This window comes from Augochlora pura, chromosome 7, assembly GCF_028453695.1.
Source record: "Augochlora pura isolate Apur16 chromosome 7, APUR_v2.2.1, whole genome shotgun sequence".
In the NCBI taxonomy this organism is placed as follows: Eukaryota; Metazoa; Arthropoda; class Insecta; order Hymenoptera; family Halictidae; genus Augochlora; species Augochlora pura.
The window spans coordinates 17,790,569-17,812,373 of NC_135778.1; the positions used below are offsets into that span (position 1 = coordinate 17,790,569).

General features: G+C 36.8%; 3 protein-coding genes across 10 annotated transcripts in view; 1 reads left to right on the forward strand and 2 right to left on the reverse strand.

The window, feature by feature from the left end:
* Positions 1-37: 37 nt before the first annotated feature.
* On the reverse strand, positions 38-5,400 carry App-bp1 (Nedd8-activating enzyme E1 regulatory subunit APP-BP1). Of its 3 annotated transcripts, none has more exons than XM_078187640.1 (9): positions 5,261-5,400; positions 2,695-2,814; positions 2,336-2,500; positions 2,061-2,243; positions 1,490-1,985; positions 945-1,078; positions 637-839; positions 421-557; positions 38-332 (listed from the first exon to the last, which is right to left on the reverse strand). In XM_078187640.1, the coding sequence occupies exons 2-9, from the start codon at positions 2,760-2,762 to the stop codon at positions 102-104; spliced, it is 1,617 nt and encodes a 538-aa protein (XP_078043766.1). In that variant the 5' UTR covers positions 2,763-2,814; positions 5,261-5,400; the 3' UTR covers positions 38-101. The 3 variants fall into 3 exon arrangements, with proteins under 3 accessions (XP_078043766.1, XP_078043765.1, XP_078043767.1); XM_078187639.1 differs by having other exon boundaries at positions 2,695-2,826; positions 5,261-5,368; XM_078187641.1 differs by lacking the exon at positions 5,261-5,400 and adding an exon at positions 3,398-3,482.
* Positions 5,027-6,092, reverse strand: LOC144473612 (nucleoside diphosphate kinase 6). 4 transcript variants are annotated; one of them, XM_078187647.1, is made up of 4 exons: positions 5,958-6,092; positions 5,705-5,875; positions 5,261-5,564; positions 5,027-5,145 (listed from the first exon to the last, which is right to left on the reverse strand). In XM_078187647.1, the coding sequence occupies exons 2-4, from the start codon at positions 5,780-5,782 to the stop codon at positions 5,084-5,086; spliced, it is 444 nt and encodes a 147-aa protein (XP_078043773.1). In that variant the 5' UTR covers positions 5,783-5,875; positions 5,958-6,092; the 3' UTR covers positions 5,027-5,083. The 4 variants fall into 4 exon arrangements, with proteins under 4 accessions (XP_078043773.1, XP_078043769.1, XP_078043772.1 ...); XM_078187643.1 differs by having other exon boundaries at positions 5,037-5,203; XM_078187646.1 differs by having other exon boundaries at positions 5,037-5,203; positions 5,948-6,073.
* Positions 6,093-7,997: 1,905 nt separating this feature from the next.
* Positions 7,998-21,805, forward strand: part of LOC144473729 (uncharacterized) — a 55,867-nt gene continuing 42,059 nt past the window's right edge. For 2 of the 3 annotated variants that reach the window (XM_078187873.1, XM_078187874.1), the window contains exon 1: positions 7,998-9,813. In XM_078187873.1, the coding sequence (XP_078043999.1) occupies positions 9,779-9,813 (35 nt within the window). In that variant the 5' untranslated portion in view covers positions 7,998-9,778. Of the gene's footprint in view, positions 9,814-17,504; positions 17,821-21,805 lie in introns of those variants that run through there. The other variant, XM_078187875.1, reaches the window with a different exon arrangement.

Genomic DNA, 21,805 nt, shown 5'->3' on the forward strand with positions numbered 1-21,805 from the left:
AGGTTTACAATCAGTTTAAATATATACAAATACTGTATACACTATAAATTGTATATTTTTTATTTCATACAAAAGTATGTCGCTAATTTAACATTTAACAATTAAAAAAAAAATGTCCCAGAATTCGATGTAACTGCATCGTATATGAACGTATTGTGAACTGGTTTATACTGATTTGTAACAAATTTGATAACTTCTTGAGCAGCAAGACCACCCAAGAATGCTGATACAGAATGTAATTCTGATCCACCAAATCGACAAAACTCATGTACATAATCGTCTTTTGCTAAAGGTCCACATCCCCATTCAATTAATAATTTTAAAATGCATGCCTAAAAGAAAAATCAATTATAATGATTAAAGTAGTAAATTATTTTTTATTTTGATGTAACAGTAATAATATTATTCTGTTAAAAATACTTTGAGTTTGACAATATCTGGCTCCACTTGATCATCAAATTCGCCTGGATATGAGTTATACTCTGTATGAAATTTTTCAATTCCTCTAAGTACAACATAGTAGATCATCATACTTTCTGGATCTTCTAAACTTTGCACTAAAAAGGCATGTAAGGTTATTTATACTTTTTGTAGTCATATAACTTTACAAACATTATAGTATTTCTAAAATATTACCTATATTACTTGCATCAAATACTTTCGAATCATATTCATCTGCAATACATGTTCCTCTTTCAACATGTATATCAGAAACATGCCTACAAAATAACTTTACATCTTTTTCGGAAATAGTATCTGATGGTTTTCCCAACTGTCGCAATAATTGTACTGTACGGCGCCATACAACTTCTGCATCGGCTGCCGCTTGCTTGCGGTAACTAGTAGATAAAAGTACAAAATATAAGTTAAAATCTATATCATATATATCATATACCTATATCATCTATATCATAGTAAAAGACTTATATAGAAAAGAAACCTACATTTGTTGAAGTATTATGTACTTCTCAGTATCTGCAAACATGTCAGGTAAAGTACCTTTTAATGGCAATAATCCACCTCCTTCATTCTCACAAAAGTCTTTTATAGCCTTAGCAATGATCCAAAATGAGTTGCTCTGCAAGTTTATTACATCAGTTTTATAGTTCTACCAATTTATTCAATATTTAACTTCATTTGATGTACTTATACAAAATTTGATATCATTGACCTGCTCTACAGAACTGCAACGACTTTATATTTAACATACATAAGATGTGTATATACAAATTTTATTTAGATACATATAAAATGTAATAGATAAAACAGAATATAAGGAACATTTTTTTGTACACTACATTACTCTCCACGTTTTTTCTAATCTAACTTAAATACACAACTATAAAAGTATCAGAGAGCTAATGTTAAATGATTAACTACAATTAAATTTAATACAATTCAATTGTCTAGAAGACAAGTATATTTATAATGTTACTATACTATCATATTACATATGTTACTGCTATTAGAACAGAAAATATCGTCCTACCTTGGTTGTTAAATTAACACACTGTTCATCATTCAAAACACTTGTTACATTCTCTGGAATTTGTGTATGTCCTATACATGTATTCACTGCTTTAATAGCTTCTTCAAAATTTTCCTCACTATTCTTTGTATCATTCTCATCCCTTCTTACTCCTCCTTTTATCATTTCTTTTAATTGTTGTTTTTCTTTATATGTTTTAGGTAATTCTCCTTTTTCATTAATCCATTTCTCTAAGAATTTATATAATATTACTAAGTATGGTACATGAGAATGATCTTTGAAATTCATGTCATCAAGGTTTATCGAATCCAAATGCTTTTTTAGTGTTTCAAATGGCTTATCTAAACGTAAATCCGGTGTTTCATTATCTGGATGTGTTTCTATGATTGTGTGATCTTTTACTTGAATTCTTAAGTACGCGATAAAACCTATGCTTCTGCATACTATTAATGGTATATTCAGTTTCCAAAGCCTTTGTGATAAAAGAATTAAGGACCTAAAAATTTATATTGTTTTACATACTTCATTTACATTAATAACACTTGTAATTCACTTATAATATTAGTCTTACTTTTCAGTAAGTGATGTAGCTACAACAACTGTAAAATTGTTGAAAAAGTCTGGACTATCATACAAAATTTGTTCAGGTTCTTCATCTATATAATCACCTCTAACGTCTGCATTTAATTCTAATAGCATTTGCATTGCTACTTGTGCCCTAGATTTTCCAACACTATCTGCTTCTAGAAAAAAACTATTCAAATTGATTTAATAACTAAACTTAGTACTACCATATTAACTTCATGTGCTGTAAAGTTATGATAAGCAATGTAATGATATACATACTTTGCTCCAATGTCTTCATTAATAATTTTTTTACCATCAACAATTGTAAATGCTCCAATACCTGGAAGGACTAAAGATTTCAAAATCTCTGTACCAAGTCCTGTAGCATTTATGAGACAAACATGAGCACTTTCTAATGCAGCTTGTCCATGATCGCCCCATAATCTATATACATTAATGGTAATTATTTTAATACTTAATAAGAGTAGAGGGCTTATATCTAACAAAATTTATTGTAGGATATAGAATGCATTAATACAGAGAGAATTTTAATTACTATTAAGCTACACAATAATTTGAACTCATAAATAGGAAAAGTAAATTTCCTAACCCCAAAAAATAGTCAGCTGGTTACTTACCTCAATTGTCTGTCATATTTTCTATTCTTTTCAGATTGTTCTGGCGATTTTGGTGCTGGCGATGCCATATGGACCGGTTAGTGGAGACAGGTCACCAATAACACTTCACGTTCAGAAATACTATATAACACACTTATGATCGGTGAAGCATATCAAATCACACTTGTCAATGTATACTTATAAGAAACGCCACGAACACAATGTTTTGATAAACACAAAAATTAAAATTTGCCATGTAATTCGCAAAAAGATTATTTTAATTTAAAATTTATTTAATGTATTCTTTATGCTAAATAAATCAATCTTAATTATTTTTGCAGTTATAATAAAACAATTTTGATTAATTTATTATAACTACGTATGAAAACTGTAACTCTGAAGTAAAATAAATACAATTCACCAGGTTTTTATCATATAATAGAGAATATTCATTTATATATGAATCTTCTTTTAGCGAATAATTGTACAAGTTAAGAAAAAATCAAAATTAAGAGTAAAGGCGGGAATCCATCTACGAGTTGCTCTCGCGAATGTTTTCAAATTGTTGAGAGCAGTTTCAAATGTCCCCCCCCCGGAAAATTCTCGCTATACAAAACTATCGAAAAGAACTCGCAGTTATAATGAAATGTTATTTAAGAAATAAAAATTTGTTTAAAAATATTAATATAGAAATTTTCTTTGCTCTTATTGGTTGGTAATTTACCGGTAACACAGTGCTGCCGTTGCAGTCAAAGAAAGAAAGAGAAAACAGCAAATACAGTACTTATAATTTTACTCTTTTTATGCATCCATCCTGTTGGCGCGCCATCAAAGGCATGCGGCGCGAAATTCGACTTTTAAAGAAGCTTCAAATAATAAAATCTGTTACTTCATAGGATCCTCGAAAACGTATTTATGAAGTCTATTTTTCCATATAATTACTATTTACAAAATCCATTTTACATCAATACAATTTCACAGCCAGTAGCTCTATGTAATTATCGATTTCGAATTAATTATAGAACAATCGAGGTTTCTTTCGCTTGGCATTGCTGTTCAAAAACAAATGCAAACAAGTGCATTCTCTATCGTGACATTAATCTACATAATTGAAAAACGAGAAACTCCCGTGTATTTTTATTTTGTCTACGCGATTATAAATGAAAACGCAAGGAACTATCGAATCTACAATTGATCCTACACTCTGCATATTTTTATAATTACAGTTCCTTCTAATTTTACCGAACGATTTCGTTACGATGCCTAACCAGAGAATTACAATTACATTTTGCATGCAGAAAGGAGATCTGAGACAAAGAGATAAGGAAACGCAGACGTATTTTGCACGATGCTAATCTACAAAATTTAGAGTTTGATCTCTCAAGAGCAACGCGAATAGTGCATTGTTAATCTCGATGTGTGTTAATTAGTTCGTTTCGAAAGTGAAAACTCCCGTGCACTTTCATCTGTTTCTGCGTAAAGCTAAAAAGAATCCGCGAAGATTATACGACAATGCAGCAATCCTTAGACTGGCTACTCGCAGTGTGGCATTTATTTCGTAATTCTAACGCAACCCGTTGTCAATTTTTTCGACATTAAGGCAACGCGAGAACTCTCCGAACGCTATTATTTCAAGATGGCTTAGCGACAAGGGCTATTCCAACCCCTAAAAATCTACCCTGGATTCGAATGCGCGGAAAAGTGATGCCGCAAGCACGGCAAAGCAAGCAAGGTTTCATATGAATATGCACAACTCCACATAGAAACTGATGGGTATCGTTCCGTTTATCTCTACTGTATCTCGTTCTCTTTCTACAATACTTCAGCAAAGCCGGATGCGCAATAAAATAGTGGGGATGTGCAAACCACCTTAGAGAGCACGAAAAGAGTGCAGGAGTAAAACCCATTACTGTACATGGCTATGTCCTATTTTGTTTAGGGTATAATACATACTTTATTATGTTTTGTACATGTATTGTCTGAACTGTACAAATACTTTTAATTTAACATTTCATATTAAATATATGATCTCATAACAAGTAAGAGTAACTACTTTGCTATAAATAATTATTTTACAGGTAACAATGTCATGTATTATATTACTTTATGTATATTTAACTTCTTTTTAATTTAAATTGTATTCCTTTTATCTAAAATTTAGTTTGCAACAATGAATATACTATGATATTCAATAAGGGAAGGAAAAGTAATAGATATAAATACGATTTAATCTGTAAGTCAATAAAATACTAAAGTAATAGTTTCCAAGTGACTAGAATATTAGTTTACATATTTTACAGACTACTGCACATATGATTTCAATTAAAATTAGTTACTCCATTGATATAATCAGTCTATCGTTCTTATTTATTCATTTCCATGGAACTCTTGTCAATGGTATGTACAAAAGCTATCGGATCAAAATGAAGTTTACCCAAATTATAATATTTTTCTTCGTTTTGATACCATTTCCTACAATCAAATTCACTGAAAAATATGGCTATCTCTCTTTCTGCAGATTCTACAGAGTCTAAAAGAAATAGTTTTGTGTTACAAAGATAATAACTTTTTAACACAATTATTATACCTGATCCATGTGTTGCATTTCTGGTATCTGAGAGACCAAACATTCCTCGAATTGTATCAGGATTGCTATATTGTGCATGATAAACTTTTGTGGGACCCATTAATTTTCTCCATTTGACAATGGCATCATAATTAGCTAAAATATGAATATCCGATGGACCACTACACATGAATGTTGTAAGACGATTATAAAAAAATTTATCCTTGTGCTCTGCATAAAACAGCGCTGCTTCTTTTGGAGCAATTGTAGTCCTACGTGATCTGACAACTTTAAAATTATTGTCAATTATTAAATCTCGAATTCTCTGTAAATGAAAACAGTGTCCGAAAGGCAATACTATAATCTGACAAAAAAAGCATCAATACTTTTGATAACTACATATACTGTTACCTACAATTGTCTACACGCTTGAAACTACGTTAAAGTTAGGTTATGTTTTCTTACCTGAAGCACAAAAGGAGATTTAACTACATAAGGTTTAATTATTGCCAATGTCAGCTGAAGATGCTTTTGTGCTTGCATTTTGTTACCTTTTTTCTTAGTATTTTTACGTAAGACTCAAATTTCATAATGCGACAAAAACGATTCTAAAATTAAAATGCATCACATGTTCCTCTGAAATAAAATTTGAATTAACTTGCGCGAAAACTCCTGTGTACTGCATGTATGTTCAGTAATGGGTCCTACTTCCGCACACCTTCAAGTCGCAGCTTGATCCGTTAGTGGGGGATGGTATCGAAATTTTCTTTGCTGTAATTAGCTGACGATTTACTTAAGAAATAGTACTGCCCCCACAGTCAAAGAAAAAGAGGGATTACCGAGTGAGTAAGAGAGCATGAAACGAGCACAACTACATGCGGAGCAAGTTACACCGACGAACGATGTAGTTTGTCTCATTCTAAAGTGCCTGTGGTCTTACTTTTTTCGCACATACATTTGGTTGGCGCACCATCAGAGCGAAATACATTTTTAAAGAAGTTTTAATAATGAAATTTACTATTTTATTTACTATTTAAAATATTCATTTTATACAAACACAATTTTATAGCCATTAGCTCTATGTAATTAGCGATTTTGAATTCATTATAGAATGCTTGATGTTTCTTCCGATTTACAACTGATTGGAAATTGAAAATTACATCGATTCTCCGAGTCTCACAACGTGGTGGTTGCTGTGATTGGATACTCGAGAGTCAAAATTAAACTAAAATCCATTATGGCTCCTTTTCTTCCAAGTTTTATTTAATAAATAACGCCTTAATAGATAAATTGACAAATTGTCATTAGGATAAGTATTAATAACTTCATAAATGTGTACTTTTATAAATTCTGTTACCCAACTAAAAAAGAAACCTTCTAATTTTACCGAACGATTTCGTTACGATGTCTAAAGCAACCCCTAAGAATCTACCCTGGATTCCTACGCTACGCACCACCCACCCGCCTGGACGTCGTAACGCCAGGACGGATGCACCCCTTCGTCCAGGACGATGGTTCCGATTAGCCGAATGAAAGTTCTTTCAGTCGGTCGCCCTGGATATAGACCGAGGTCTAGTAACGCTCTGTTTTTAACACAGGCGTGGTGTATCACGATCTTACATGTTACGAGACCTGGTACCTCCGACTATCTTGTTTAGAAAAACGCGTTAACAATCGCTACGCTAACTCAACCGTTGTTAATTCGATTCACGACTCTAAGAAGACATCGCGAATGGCACACTGCGGGCGGTTCCAGTTACGGCATGGGCGCTGAAAGACAAATACAGCTACTGGCAACGCAATTATTTCGCAACGCTAACTTTGAAATCAATTCAAAACTTTGAATAATTAATACTAATACGATGTAATAATAAAAAAATTAGTTCGTGTAAGTCATCATTGATTTTTTTTATGAAATCTCCACCGATCCGAATGTACAGAATTAGACTGTAAGGGCCGTGACATATATGTACTTTCTTTAGACTTTGTACTGTCGCAAGGTAACACAAAGAAAGTGATGCAGTAGTTTGAAATAAATATATTGGAAGTATATTTAAAAACTGTGAAAACAAAGATACTACTAACAAACTATGAGATCCTAACGACAAATGACGGAGTTCTAATGCAGAGTTCGTCAATCTACTAAAACGTGAGGGTGAAAAACCCCTTCATCATTTAATAAAATAGTGAGATACTGAACACACAAATAAGAAGCAACCTATTGAGACTGAGGGGGTAGGGGTGGACCGACAATCTGGCGTCAAAAGCGGTGACATCGCCGAAAATGATACTCATTGTATCTCAAGGAAGTTACTAGAAATAAACTGTCGAACTCCTTGGCACTTTGTGTGAGCTTAGACCGCATTAAGTACCATTGAGAACGATACGGCGACGCTTTCCCAGGAAAGTTAGTTTATACCCTTCGGTCGTACCAGAGTCGTAAACTAATAAATTTGATAAAAAGGCACTGAACAGATTCTCACAAATTGCATCGACTAAATCGACCGCAGCCAAAACTCAAACGGAAGGACGAGACGGTGCGACCATACACGCGTTGCAGCAATAGTTCTTTAGTCAAAGTACCCATTCGATTGTATACTACAATAAGTAGGAACACCACCTGTGCATACCTGTGCACAGAAAAGAGCCCGAAGTGTGATAGAGACGTGCTCGCGCATGCACTAGAACCGAGAGCCTGCTAGCGTCGGTCTATCCGCCCGCATGAAACCTGCGCGCCACGAGGTAAAGCTGCCAGTGCTATTCGTCGCCGCAGTGCGATACGGTCGATAGAAGAAAACGTGGTCGACAGTCTCCGGTTATTGCAGCTGCAGCAAACGTTACGTCGTGACGATTCGTCTGCTTCTCTCCGCCGTCATTTTGTGTTTGCTTGAAAACTTCTCAATATCTTTCCTTGATGCGAGGGTGGCTTCGTTCCGCTAGCTGCATTCTGCTTTCTCTCGTTCAGCGACACGATAACGCACACACAATATTAGACGGCATAGACATTCCAACGGGATATTTCTCAAAATATGACGACGTAAAAATGAACGATGAAATCGCTTTTGGAGAGAGGGGGTCAATTTTATGGTTTCGCGATCGATCAGGAAGCACAGAGAATACCGAATCCTTTAGCGACATGTAAGGTGCATTTCTAAGGACTTCCGAAAACAGATGGATTTACACGCTTGTGTAACGAATTTATTCATGTCTACAAAAATGAACAGTATTGGTACAAATGAAACGATCGAATTCCACGTTTGTTAAAATCGACTTGAATCCGAACGCGCGCATTTAATTGCTGATGCGACACTTGCAGAGATCAGCTGTTTATTAAAGAATTCGAAGAGCGTGATAGAACTGTGACGATTTCGGGCAATATAATAAAAAGTTTGCGGAGTTGACGACATCGTTGTTGAATTAAATACCCCAACACAGGATCGGTCGTCCTATACCGCGTGTAGCGTGTAGTGTATAGTATACATATAGTGTTTTGCGTGCGACGTACGGTGCGCCGCGTGGCGAGCCGTGACATTGGACTTTTGGAGAATCTGTTTACGCGGCGGTATTCGGCTCGTAAGACCCCATCAATTCGATGAGGTGAGAGACGATTGGGGGAAAAAGGGCGATCGCTGCCACGTTGCGTTCGTAAAAAATCATGCCGCGCGATATTTCTGGCCTTGACGTGACATGCGTCCCATCCTATTTCATTGATCACTATCGACATCTGGATTAGGTCGAATTGTGAGCTTGACGAACGACGACGTGCTCTGCGACGATCGCGGGGATCAGTTTCTGCGTTGCGCGGCGTGTGGTATGTGCTTGCTTTGGCCACTGTTACGTAGCCGACTGATAATCGATATCGTAAAGTCGTAAATACACCAGGCGCCTGAATGAACGAACCCTTGCGTTGTTGTCATTGTCTTGTGACGATCGATGCGATCAGAACCGATTTCTGATGGACAGTTTCGCGGTCACCGTTCATATGTAATCGTTGGAGTTGGAATTGTGACAATTTATTGAAACAGTGTTAACTAGAATTTCGGTGATAAAAAGTTAGTGTCAGTGCCGTTTTGTTGTGACGTGAGTTTCTTGAAGGAAAATTGGACCGAAGGAGCTTTACTCGGATGCAATTTCCTCTCCAATGCGAATAAATCATGTTGTGGTTCTGGAAGGATCGGTAAACCGGTGTGTGGTGGGTGGGCTGGCTGGCTGGCTTGCTGGCGCAAGGGGTGGTTGCTGATCGATTCTGCAAGGAGAAGAGATACTCCGATGGATGTTCGTCACGTAGATATTCAGTTTTTACGACGAGTCATGTGCCAAGAAGCGTAATTCCGCGACGCGTAGGGAGGGTTCGGGTTGGCATCAACGGTGTGGCGTGAAGGAAGGAGAGGAGGTGGGGAGGCAGGGAGGAGAGCAGCAGGCGGTGGTGATTTTTTCCGAGTGGTCGCTGGCGCCTCTTCGTCGTCGTCCTCGTCGCCGTCGCCGTCGTCGTCGTGGAAAATCGATTTATAGTACCTACCACCCCATTGCCGCAGTACAATGACCTCGAAACCGGGAAGGTCTTACAGCGTGAGGTAAGATGATCGTGAGTAAGGATGCAGGGGAGACAAAGAAGCGACGGGTAACCGATGCGGCGGAGAAAATAACCGTTTCCCTTTAGCATACGTCTCGACTCCCGACGTCTGCGACTTTTGCTTCGCGTTTTTCTCTATTTTACTTCCGGCCCATCTTTCCGTGGTTGCATTTTTAACGGTGCTCATTCTAAAGTTAAGCGCCGCATCAGCTTGACGTTCAGATGATACCGATCAGTCTGTTGCTTTTGCGAATGCGCTCGACTAATTTTTTGACGAAGCATTGCACTGTAAGATAGACGCATGCTAAACGCGATGAAAAAGCATTTTATATCTCAAATCATATACATCTAATTCATTTCTTTATTTTATACGGTTCAAATACATAATGGCTTATTTTTTAATTTCTTCCGATGCTATGCCACCAACGAACAAAAATTAAGAAACGCGTTGAACACGTGCATGTTCTTCATTCTAGTAAACTGTTACGTCGCCACAAAGCAACGGGAGAATTTCCCAACAATTTGAGGGTTCTTGTCCCGACTTACTTATTAATTTTTCAATTAAATCAAATAATTTTGACTAAAAGGAAAATATATCTCAATTTTATATACTTTAACAAGTTTATAAATATCCTGCTTGAGATCTGTTTCTTTTCTGCTACGACATAAGAAGGACTAAATTTAAATAATTGAATTAAGCTATATTGAATCGGTAACAAAGGTATATTTATTTGTATCTAATGTTATATAATATAACATAAATATTTATTTTGTAGCTTGTAGAAAGAAAAGTACATAGTAGGTTCCAACGAAATACAAATGATGTAACCTCTATTGCAGCACACATTGAAGTTAAACTTAAATTTCCCACTCCATTAGACGTGTTAATTGCAAGTTGTAAGTATTACATGAGAACTTGCTCCTTCATTCTCACGAGGCATTACAGAGGCGCACGACCCTTGGGAATCAAATGTTTGGAACCCATTTTAAACTTTTAACGAGTGAACAATGAACTTATTGATAGATACTGTTACTTATATAGCCATTACAATATTACAACATCCTATATTCCAAAGCAATCTCCTGGAAGAGAAAGGCGCGGCATGGGAAAGGTAACTCTCGTGTTATGCGCTCACGATTCTCTTTCTATTACTTATTCATTGCTGTGAAGCGACTTGCCTTATGATATTTATTCAGGTCTTAGATAACCATCGGTAACTGTTCCCGATTAATGTTGTGTCTGACCAAAATTTTCTATTCTTTAGTAATATTCCAAACACCAGAGGCGTTCGTCCAGGGAAAATCGCGAAGAGACATCTCTCCGAGTTCTATGTTTGCAAACGCGCATAGAATTCACCCCGCGCTCTGGGCAGATTGCTTCGTTATGTCCACTAAAAAGAATCTTTCCTAGTCTTTGATATGATCAGATCAGGCTTCTTTATATCGTTTTTCCTGAATAACGTTTATCGTGGGCTCACGAAAAGCCACGGAACTTTTTGTTGGCTCATCCTTTATAAATTTGAGGATCTCATCGTGTCGTCTGACTTTAACGGGCTTCGTATGCAGCGCGCTTTTTTCGACTTTCCTACATTGTCATTGGCCAGTATTTCTTGCACTGCGACGTACTCGCTACTGCTACTTCTTAATTTTGCTATCTTGACGATATCGCAACTTTCTGTAAACCAATACCGCCGTTCTCTTTCTCCACGTAAATTAATCCGGCTGTTGTCGATGGGTGGAGATGCAGGATAGCCTTCACTACTTGCTTGATCCTATGGTTTAGTCTATGGTTTAGTCGAATTTGTGTTCATCCACATACGTCAAAAGAGTTTCGTTTCCACCTCATGGTTCATGCGTGTTTCGATTGTTATAATAATCTTGTGAAAGAGCAGAGGAATTCCTACACTAACTGACTGGCTTCACCTCTTCATTCATCACCAAACGTTGCTCAATTTCGAATTCGACCCCGTGAGAACAATGTGCTCTCTCATTTCTTGCTGCCTCCACCCTTAAGCTTCCTTTACTATTATGGGCACTACGTGCCATACTGCCCGAGCCCCCCTGCCCTACCCCGGGAAGGTGGAGTCGCTACCCCCTCCCCTTAAGTCTTAGCGGCACGTTGTAATTCAGCACACCTGACCTGCTAGTTGGCGCGCTCTTTTTCACCACCACGTGCGAGTAGCAATAGCATGTTCAAGATCATACTTAATCGACTACTTGGCCTGAGTCGTATTGCTGCCTTGTCTCCTTACAATAGAATCAGACCCCCCACCCAGGGGCTGCTAATACGGGATACTAAGTGGCAATCATAACCTTGGCAATTCACACCAACACATCATGTATCTCAACTTTGCTTAAGACTTGTACCATGCTAGAAAAGCAATCATGGACTTCCGAAGAATAACCCCTTCGTAAGGCGATAATAACACTCAAACTAAATAACTATAAATGGATTACTTGAGACTCCATTTCTTAATTTTGATATGCAAACTATGTTTGTTACTATTTGATTTCGTATGCTTCTGTCTTCTTCCCTTATAGAAATAATTCCATTCGTTGTGGCTGGATGGAAGTGAAGAATCCTTTTTTATGTGTTTCACTTCTTTTTTAACCCTTAGATGCATGATGATGTATATTTACATCAGTGTTTTCTTCCGTACATAATTTCATAATTTTTTTTTTTTTTTAAAATATACTTTTTGGAAAAAAAATTTTTTTTTCTTTATTTTTCCCTTAATCTATATTTAAGTAACTACTTGTTTCAATTTATTGTATTTAAAAAGGAAAAATCATGCATTTAAGGGTTAAAGGATTCAAAAATTTAAAAGATATTGGATTCGCGACTAGCATGTATTCGGACAACAGGTGCTTTAACCCTTAGCGGACGGCTGGCGGATATATTCGCCCAAGCGTGTTTACCATTGCGGACGGCTGGCGGATATATCCGCCCAAGCGTGTTTACCGTTGCGGACGGCTGGCGGATATACTACATACTGTGTTCAAAAAGTAAGGTGAATTTTGTTATAAAATGAAAAATCTTTATTTATTCATCCAAATTAATTTTATCCCCTTCGAAGTATTCCCCCTCCGATGCAATGCACTTATGTCAACGTTTTTTCCATTCCTCGAAGCATGCTAAAAAGTCGTTTTCCGGTATAGCCTTCAAAGCACGCAGCGGTTCACGTTGAATCTCTTCAATAAATTCAAAATGGCGTCCCCGGCGCGGTCTTTTGAGTTTGGGATATAGCCAAAAGTCACACGGAGCTAAGTCAGGTGAATTAGGCGGTTGCGGAACGATATGAGTGGAATTTTTGGCGAAAAACTCACGAAGAATCAATGCCGTGTGAGACGGCGCATTATCGTGATGCAAAAACCAGGAGTTGTCTTTCCATAATTGCCTTTCAAAATTGTTCGAACTGATCCAATTGAAATTCCAACCATATCGACAATGTCTCTAATTGCCAATCGACGATTTTCAACCACCAATTCCTTGACTTTCTTTACGTGTTTGAAGTCTTTGTACCACTTATAAACATTTTTCTGCGACATAGTCGATTCACCGAAGGCCCTCTGCAACATTCTGTACGTTTCCGCAGCCGAAATTTCATTCCGCAAACAAAATTTAATGGCACTTCTTTGTTCAGCAAAATCAGACATTGTAAAAATCGCCAAGATCACTTATAGTCGTTCAGAAAACACAAGCGTAACTATATGACTAATGATGGCATTCACATCAAATTTGGCACAGATGTTACTAACAGTATTATCAACATAAAAATAAAACAGTTTGCTCGAATTGATTAGCGAGGGAAGCTTAAATTAAAAATTCACCTTACTTTTTGAACACAGTAGTATCCGCCCAAAATGCTGGGCGCTCCAATACCCGTGGTCCTCAGCGACGCTCGCCCGTCGAGCGCCGCCGTCCGCAAAGGGTTAAAATTAAATTGATCTTTTGGTGGGGCTTGAACTCCATCTTATCTTATTGATATTTCTTGCTCTCCTCAGGATGTTATCGATTTCAACACGCTGCAATTCTCATTAGAGTACTATACTTACACGTATGCTTAGGTATTTAAAAGTATCTTCGAGCTGTTCTATAGGGAGTTGGTCGTCTATTCGCAGCCCCCAGTTGAGGACGTGTCACGTTTCATTTTTGCAGACGATGCGGAACGTTACATATTTGCTGGGTTGAGTGCTTATGCCCAGCTCGTTTAGATACTTATTCAGTTTCCCGAGTTGCCATGAGGTTTTCCCTTTAGCTCTGGCTATTAAGACAAGATAGTCTGCAAAGATATGAATGAAGATCACATTTATATGCCTTTCGTCGTCTCGTTAATTTCATCTGTAATGGAGTTTATAATCGTATTACCTTGCAGAAGGTCTTCCATTTAGAACCCATCTCCTACAATGTTACGAGGGATCGTATCTAACGCTTTGGAGATGATGGTGATAGTCACGATACTTCCTGTGTTTGCTTTAATGTCTTTCAAGATTCTTTCCAAGATGGATATGTAATATTTGCATCCTTTTTGTACAGCCTTTCTGCTTGCGCTATTCCGTATAACTTTCCGCAATTTGTTATTAAGCATCGTGGAGAATATCCTACCCAGCAGAGAAACTATCGTTATCGGCGCCATTTTTTAATGTTTTTCGCGCTGTAGTACGTATGAAAGATGATTAGATTGGAGCAAAAGAAAACGTTTCGTCTTAGTCCCGTTAGAGGACTCATCAGTAAGGCTTTCTAGCAGGCTCTGCATTACACGCGGTCGTATCGGAAGGACGGTTGACATAACCTTGACTTCCTCTGTTACCCCAATTCGACGACAAAAAGCCACAGTTACGTTCCCGTGTTCGTTTATGGCATCGAGATACAGGCGCCAAACACTCGCAATACGTGCAATCGCTAATCAGTTGAATGGTACGATCCCAGTATGGGCCGCACCTACCAACCTCAAATGTTATCATGAAGAAAACCAAACATTTGATAAAGATTACATTAACAACGAACGTTTCGTATATTGTAGACATATACACACCTATGAACGAATATATACGTATAGACGATTTGAAGCAGATAGATATCGATACCAATTCTGCTCTACAGGAAGGAAGTCTGTAAATAGAATAAAAGTATTACGACAATTGGTCATTTTATTGATTGAACCTAGTTTCGTGTAGGGCGAAGATTTACTAAAGGTCGATTTATACAGATCGAGTCCGCGCCTAACCCGACTCGATTTCCGCGTCTCAAAGGTCACCGCTCACTTAGCCAGATCGAAGAGCGATGTCAGTCTTTTCATCTGTATGCATATAAGCACGAAGCTATCATCATGTTTTTGAACACCTTGAAGCGTAAAACTCGCACCAATATCATTTACTTACTTCTAGAAAGGAACACGTAAGACGTGACTGAATTTACGATGTCTCGCCAGGCCTCGATTGGGCCTTTGACAAGTGAAAGACGCCAAGTATGACGCTTACTTTTTTGTGAAATTTGATACAGTGATACAGCTTGTAAAGTTAAAGTTATTAGTTTTGTATAAATTTTCATAATTAGTCTGACTTCGCTAATTATAACCAACAATATCGTCCTTTTAGAGCTTTTCATTCATAACTATGGGCTTGATTTTATTTAATCAAATAGAATTAATTAAAATTTAATCATTTTTCAAAAAAATAGTATAGTTATATAGAAAACTAGTTTCTCTGGTATCTAAAAAAATTTGTCATTTAGGCCAATTTTAAAAATGTTATTTCGTTCGAATAGCTGTCAACATACTTCTCGCAGGAAGTGTAAGTACTCGGGAGACACGTAGAAACGTAACCCCATTATATGTATATGCCGATGATAACCGCAGCTGTTTGAACTTGATCTTATAAAAGATCGCGTTAGTATAATAGTTGTTCCGCGATAATTGAGCACGCACGCACTTGTGACAACCGAATGAGCAAGCTATTCTTCGAATCCACATCTACCTATGATAAGGTTAAGGAACTCAGTTTCGTAATATTGAGGCGCTATTGCGTAAGATTATTGTAAATCTTCTACAGTGACAAGGTCGTAGCATAAAAAAATAGGTAATATTTTTAGATAATATTACTTGCACATACTTTTCTTTAAAATAATTAGTAAATTCATACAATCATGTTTGAAAAGGAATTTCTCAAATAATGTATTTATTTATTATACATGTACACGCGTTCGCCAAAATAGGGCATAATGTATTCCCACTTCTACCGTAACTGCTGTCCCTCCTATAATCACAGGTAGTAATCAGCTTTTGGTCGAAGACAGTGTTGCATATCAACGATGAACCGTAGTGTTGATATTCAATACCGTTTTCAGCCAATAGTCGCTTACTACCTGCAATCATAGGAGGGACATTCGATTACAGCAAAAATGAGAATGTAAAATACCCAGTGCTTTCTTTTGGCTAACGCAAAGTAGATATCTACACCGATGTTTTAAGTAATATATGAACTTTAGAGTGTCGACTTATTATACATCTTTTAATTGTTATTATAATATAAAGGTATATTATATTATTCTAGTAGTATTCTAGTTCTATATTATTATAGTATTTGGTGATCTTCCTTTAAAAATATTAAATCGAAGATATTCACTGACAGATGACGTTAAAACAGTTCATGTTACATCTAAAAAAAATTGTACGATTTGAACTTTAATAGATGGATAAACTCGTTCCTTTTTCTAGTGACGTAATACAGAAAGTCTGTAATACACATGTATGTATGTATTATATTTCGTTCGTCACCTTGCCTTCCGCCACCATTGCGCAACTGAAAAAAATATCGCGTGAAATCTCGTACCTATCAACAGCATGGGTCGTCAGTTTGTTTTACACGATTGTTTTCACACCGTTATTACGTAAGCATAACAGTGACCATGAAACTTGTATACAACTTACACACGATACGTGTATCTACATCGTGACCGAGTTCGATCGTAAACTTACTAGCAAGTCAACCACTGGCAAATTCTCAATTAAACTTAACCGTAAACGCTGCACAGGAGAATATGATTCGATTGTAGCTTTTTATTATCACTAGGTTCTGAGTTTATATATTTAAAAAATGTACGTCTACGCGACGTAGAGTTGCAAGTGGTTTTACTATCTTCACCTGATAGACGACCTGTACATGCGGCATCATGTGTAGTTAGGTTGCATGTCTCGGCAGATCAAATTTTAAGGACTGGTCGTAAAAATGGCGAAGGGCTGAACATTGTTAGTGTAATTGATTGTTATCAGTTGCAAATATATGTATTTATGTTATTTATTATGTTTATTATTGTCATGCAAACTGCCAAACACACATTATTCACTTGTACGTCTTATCCCTGCAGTTGTATACGTTTGAAGATACAATGTAGCTATGTATAGAAATCGTGGGAATGTGAGAACTAAGCGTCAAGTAACACAGTTCCATTTCTACCAAACATATTTCTCAAGTGCAACAACTTTGTAGGCAACTCGCGCTATTACAGTTATAAAGTATGCGCTCATTAATGTAATAAGATCAAAGTCTGAGAAAGTTCCGTCTCTTGACGTCATAGAAGAAATTTAATATCGGTCAGAAGTGACCCGGCTCCTTTCTCGTAGTCGTCGTTCAACCATTCGCCTGTTCAGCCGTCCGACTATTAAAAGGAAACGATTGCTTACTAATCGGTAGATTATACGTGCCTGGAATGTTCGACCGCTAATCTAATCATCAAAATCATTGAGTTATCGAGCCGCCAGTCTTGGCCGTTCCATTGCGCGCTGGTCTCGAAAGTGCACTTCGTTGCAGTGTGACAGTGTGTCGCACTGAGTGTATCCCATAGTTCGATGTTTTTCTAAAAAGTGGAAGATTCGCTTACCGACTCGGGACCTGTGACGCGCGACAGTGCCAAACGAACAAAAACATGCGTGCATATGCATCACATGTGCGTGTACACTACCTACTGGTTTTGAGCAGTGACGTCGAATGAAAAACCACGCGCGTAGCAGTAAGTAATTTAATAGTATTCCGCTTCTTGAAAATGCAGATAATTTATACAATAACCTCGCACGAATGATTTACGTGTACGCTAAACGAATACATACACAAACGTGTTTTATGCACACATGCGTGTACCTCTCCTAGTCCGTGAAGTGCAAATGGATTGCAGTCGGCAGTATTCTGAGAAATCGTTTTAGCAGGATGGATTGCTTCTCGGAAGTGAAAACTACCTTGACATCAAATGCCTATCAAACATTATATTGTGTTTGTAAAGTCGTAACATTTTTCCTCAAAATAAGATGTTTCTACGATATTATTGAATTTACATCTTAGTTTCCTGCGAAAACCTCGTAACTCGTTATCACTTCGATGAAAACCAATTATTCGGAGATCCTTTGAAGAATTTCTAATATTGACTAATATGAAACACTTTGGATTTAAATTATTCCTAAATAAGTCAAATACTAATAGATCGGAGACTTGGTTCGATAGAAACTAGTGTTGCATCCGTGTTAACTTCTCCTTATTTTCGAATGTAATTGTATTTCACAATTTTAGAAATACTGTTAAAAGTTTTTGACTACTTCCTAGAGGGCATTAAACTTTGCACTCTTTTGATATCATGACCATAATCTCGGTTTTTAGAATGCACAGTTATGAGGTTATTTAGAATGAAAATATTGTATCATTAAGTAATGCATTTTACGATAGCTTTTAACGAAGTTTCAGGTTCAAAGATTGATAATTTATCAGTAGAAATTGATTGATGCTTTAATTTTGCTGCTGAGTGTATAGTGTCCATGCCACACCTGAACGTTATCGAAGTACGCCAATATACGATATTCAAAATCGGCTTCGGCTTTAGATGTCGCTAATTGCGTATGTATGTATACATATAAACTCCAAGTACATTTTCTTGCAAATTATATTCACGTTCTTCTAAATTAAATTTGCCTTTTATCAAAATAAATTTGTCATTTTTCAAATCAATTTCATCCTTTTGTGAGTTATTTCTTATTTTCAGTTCTCACAAAATTTACCGAAGTTTGATGTGTATGCACATGTGTGTATATGTATAGATATGTCTTCGTCCGATAGCTCGTCTGAATCGAACATACAAATAGTACCCGCCAATGGCGAATTGTGCAACCAACAGACTAATTATCGGTTATTACGCGTTGACATGCTACTTGGTTGCATCAGCAGTCCATTTAAAAGACGACATGACACGTGCAATCAAGTAAGAGTTTTAACGGAGGATAAAAGAATGACCTGGTGAAGATAAAAATTAGCGGTCTGTTAGAAAATTTCATAAAATTAAGGGAATGTTGAGGTTCCATATAATAATGCGATACTTTCTTTCTGCGAAAGTTACTATGTAGTACACATTGCGTACGGTTAGATTCGCATGTCGGGCACCACGCTGTTTTTAGCTAACATGCAAGCAAATTATACTCTTGAGGAGTTATCTGTGCAGCTTTTTCTGGAAGTTGACCTACAAAAAAGAAAATCAAAATAAGATTAACTAACAAAACGTAAATTGGTAAAAAATATGTTCCTAAGATGTGACTGCTATAATTTGTGTACTATCATGTTATTCTCGGGAGTTTTTATTTAGTCAAATTCTTTCTCTTGAATAGAGAGCAATATTTTTCTCATCGCAGTTTAAAAGATTACATATTTACTTTCAAGTAAAGGGTATAAACGTATGTGGGTGCTAAACCTAATGGTTTACGAGATTTTAAGATTAGCCGATCGGAGTAATGTAAGCCATGTGACTGATCAGAGAAGTCTTTCACCGACTACAATCTTGTTAACTATTAACTTTAGTGTAAACACAGGCCTGTGCGCACCTGCATAAAGTTAATTTTTTAATATAAAAAGATATTTAATATTTAATATTTAAAAATTGTTTGGGATGTGCAAGTTACATGAGTCACCCTTTACATATGTATATGAGTGGCTCAATGTGTATTCATAAATACATGTGGAACGTGAGCGGTTCTATTTTAATCAGGAAAATATCACCATTATATTACATAAATTTGTATGTAATAATAAGAACTATGAATGAAAAGTTTGAACCGTTATTCTTTTTATAGCGTCGTTATCTAATTGTTAGTTTATCTTTACGTAAAAAGATACATCCTAGATTAGTAAAATTAGTAATATGTATTCTTACACCGTGAAGGAGGAAGAATAGAGTTTTCTCGAGAAATAACCCTTCTTCTTTTTAGTACCTTGGGATTTATTAAAATAGGTTTTAAATTTTAAAAATAGCTACAATTCCCTTAAATTAGATTCTGTTTGAACATTTGATTGTTCTCCACGTAATCAGCACTAACGTTCAAGTAAATCCAGTTCATCAACATGTAATTATAGATTAACTTCATTAAGTATTTTACAAAGATCTATTAAGTAAGCGATATCATGTATGAATGTAATTAGAACTGTTGTTTAGAAACCTTAGTATTGGAATCAAACAAACAGCTACTGGTCGGCGACCGGCATCGTTACCTACCGGAACAAACATCGAGATACACAACGGGCCTTACCCTCTCGATATACGTCGCCCCTCGCGATTCTCGTTCATTGCGCGTGCCTTTAGTTAAACTGCATTATTTCGTTAATAAACCTTTTGTTCTGTACTAAAAGTGTGTCGGAGTCACTTCTATCTCCTACCACAGCCTCCTCGTCAATATTGTTGACTGCTCTAATAATGTAATGGGGCGACATATAAAGGCTTTCACTTAAATTCTTCGCAACCAAATAATAATTCTTGACAAACTTTGTTTTCTTTTCTGAATCGTACTGTGGCGACGAAAAACCGGCGCCACGTCTCCGCCATGTATGTACATTTAGTTTTAGGACGAAAGAATGTTTGGACGAATGGACCGGGCTGCGTGCTGTGCGATAGCGTTGAGCGGATGTTTGGACGATTGGTTCGAGTGTCACAGAGAGTGAATGCATGTAGTGAGTTTAGAGTGAAAGCGAAATGTGAGAATGAGAAAGAATGATTTTCGTGGGAATGCATGAGCGAGCGAACGGCTAGTCTGTAAGTCAGTTCGGTAAGAGCTTTCGGCGAGTACAGTACGCGGGCATCGCGGGTTTGTGCCAACTGTAATCCTGTAATAAATTGAGTATAGTTAAACCGAGTCAATCGTTTCTTCCACCGCTGTTCCTACTTCCACAGTACGAATGATAAGAGTAGTACATTAGTACTTTATCACCACGTCATCGCTCAACTTGGCAAATCCTTTTAGCGTGTTTCAACGTAAAATAGAACTTCGATCTTAAATACCTGAAAAGCTGTTGAGTATCTACCCTTATGAAGCTATGTATATTTGCATAATCAAAATAACTAAATCTATCTCAAGGTCTTGCCTTTCAACAAATTTTTAAATTTTTGATCAAACCTGGAAAAAGTTATTCCTTTTTTTAAAAAAATCTCATCTTGAGTTTTTCAAGAAAAATTAAAACAATGTCGACGAATAAAAAAGAGTTTGAAACTGTCGGAATTAGTATTGTTCTACTTTTCTATGGATGAAGAGAATCGGCTTCAGTGGATAACGATTATCGCGTGCTTTCATTTCCACTCGAACTGCAAATGAACGATATTACGATGTAGATTGCAGTTCCGTGTTGTATTTATGTATATGTATACGGATGCATGTGTGCATGCGTATGTATGCCCGCCCATAGTAACCTCGCTCGCCCGAGAACTACCGGCAACATTCCGTGTCGCGTTCTCCAGGAGACGATTACGTAATGTTTGCTTTATCAATCCTCAGCTGTTTCCAAGGTGGGTTTAATGGGGCTCACGTGCAAAACGATTCAACCGAGTGAATGACAGTGAATCACCTTGTGTGTTTTACATTCGGTTTTCATGTGACTTCGAACTCCCAATGAAATTATTCAACTACTACGTTACATGAAAATTCAATATTTATGGTCAATTTTAAATTTTGTAAACTGCGAGTTTTGCGATACAT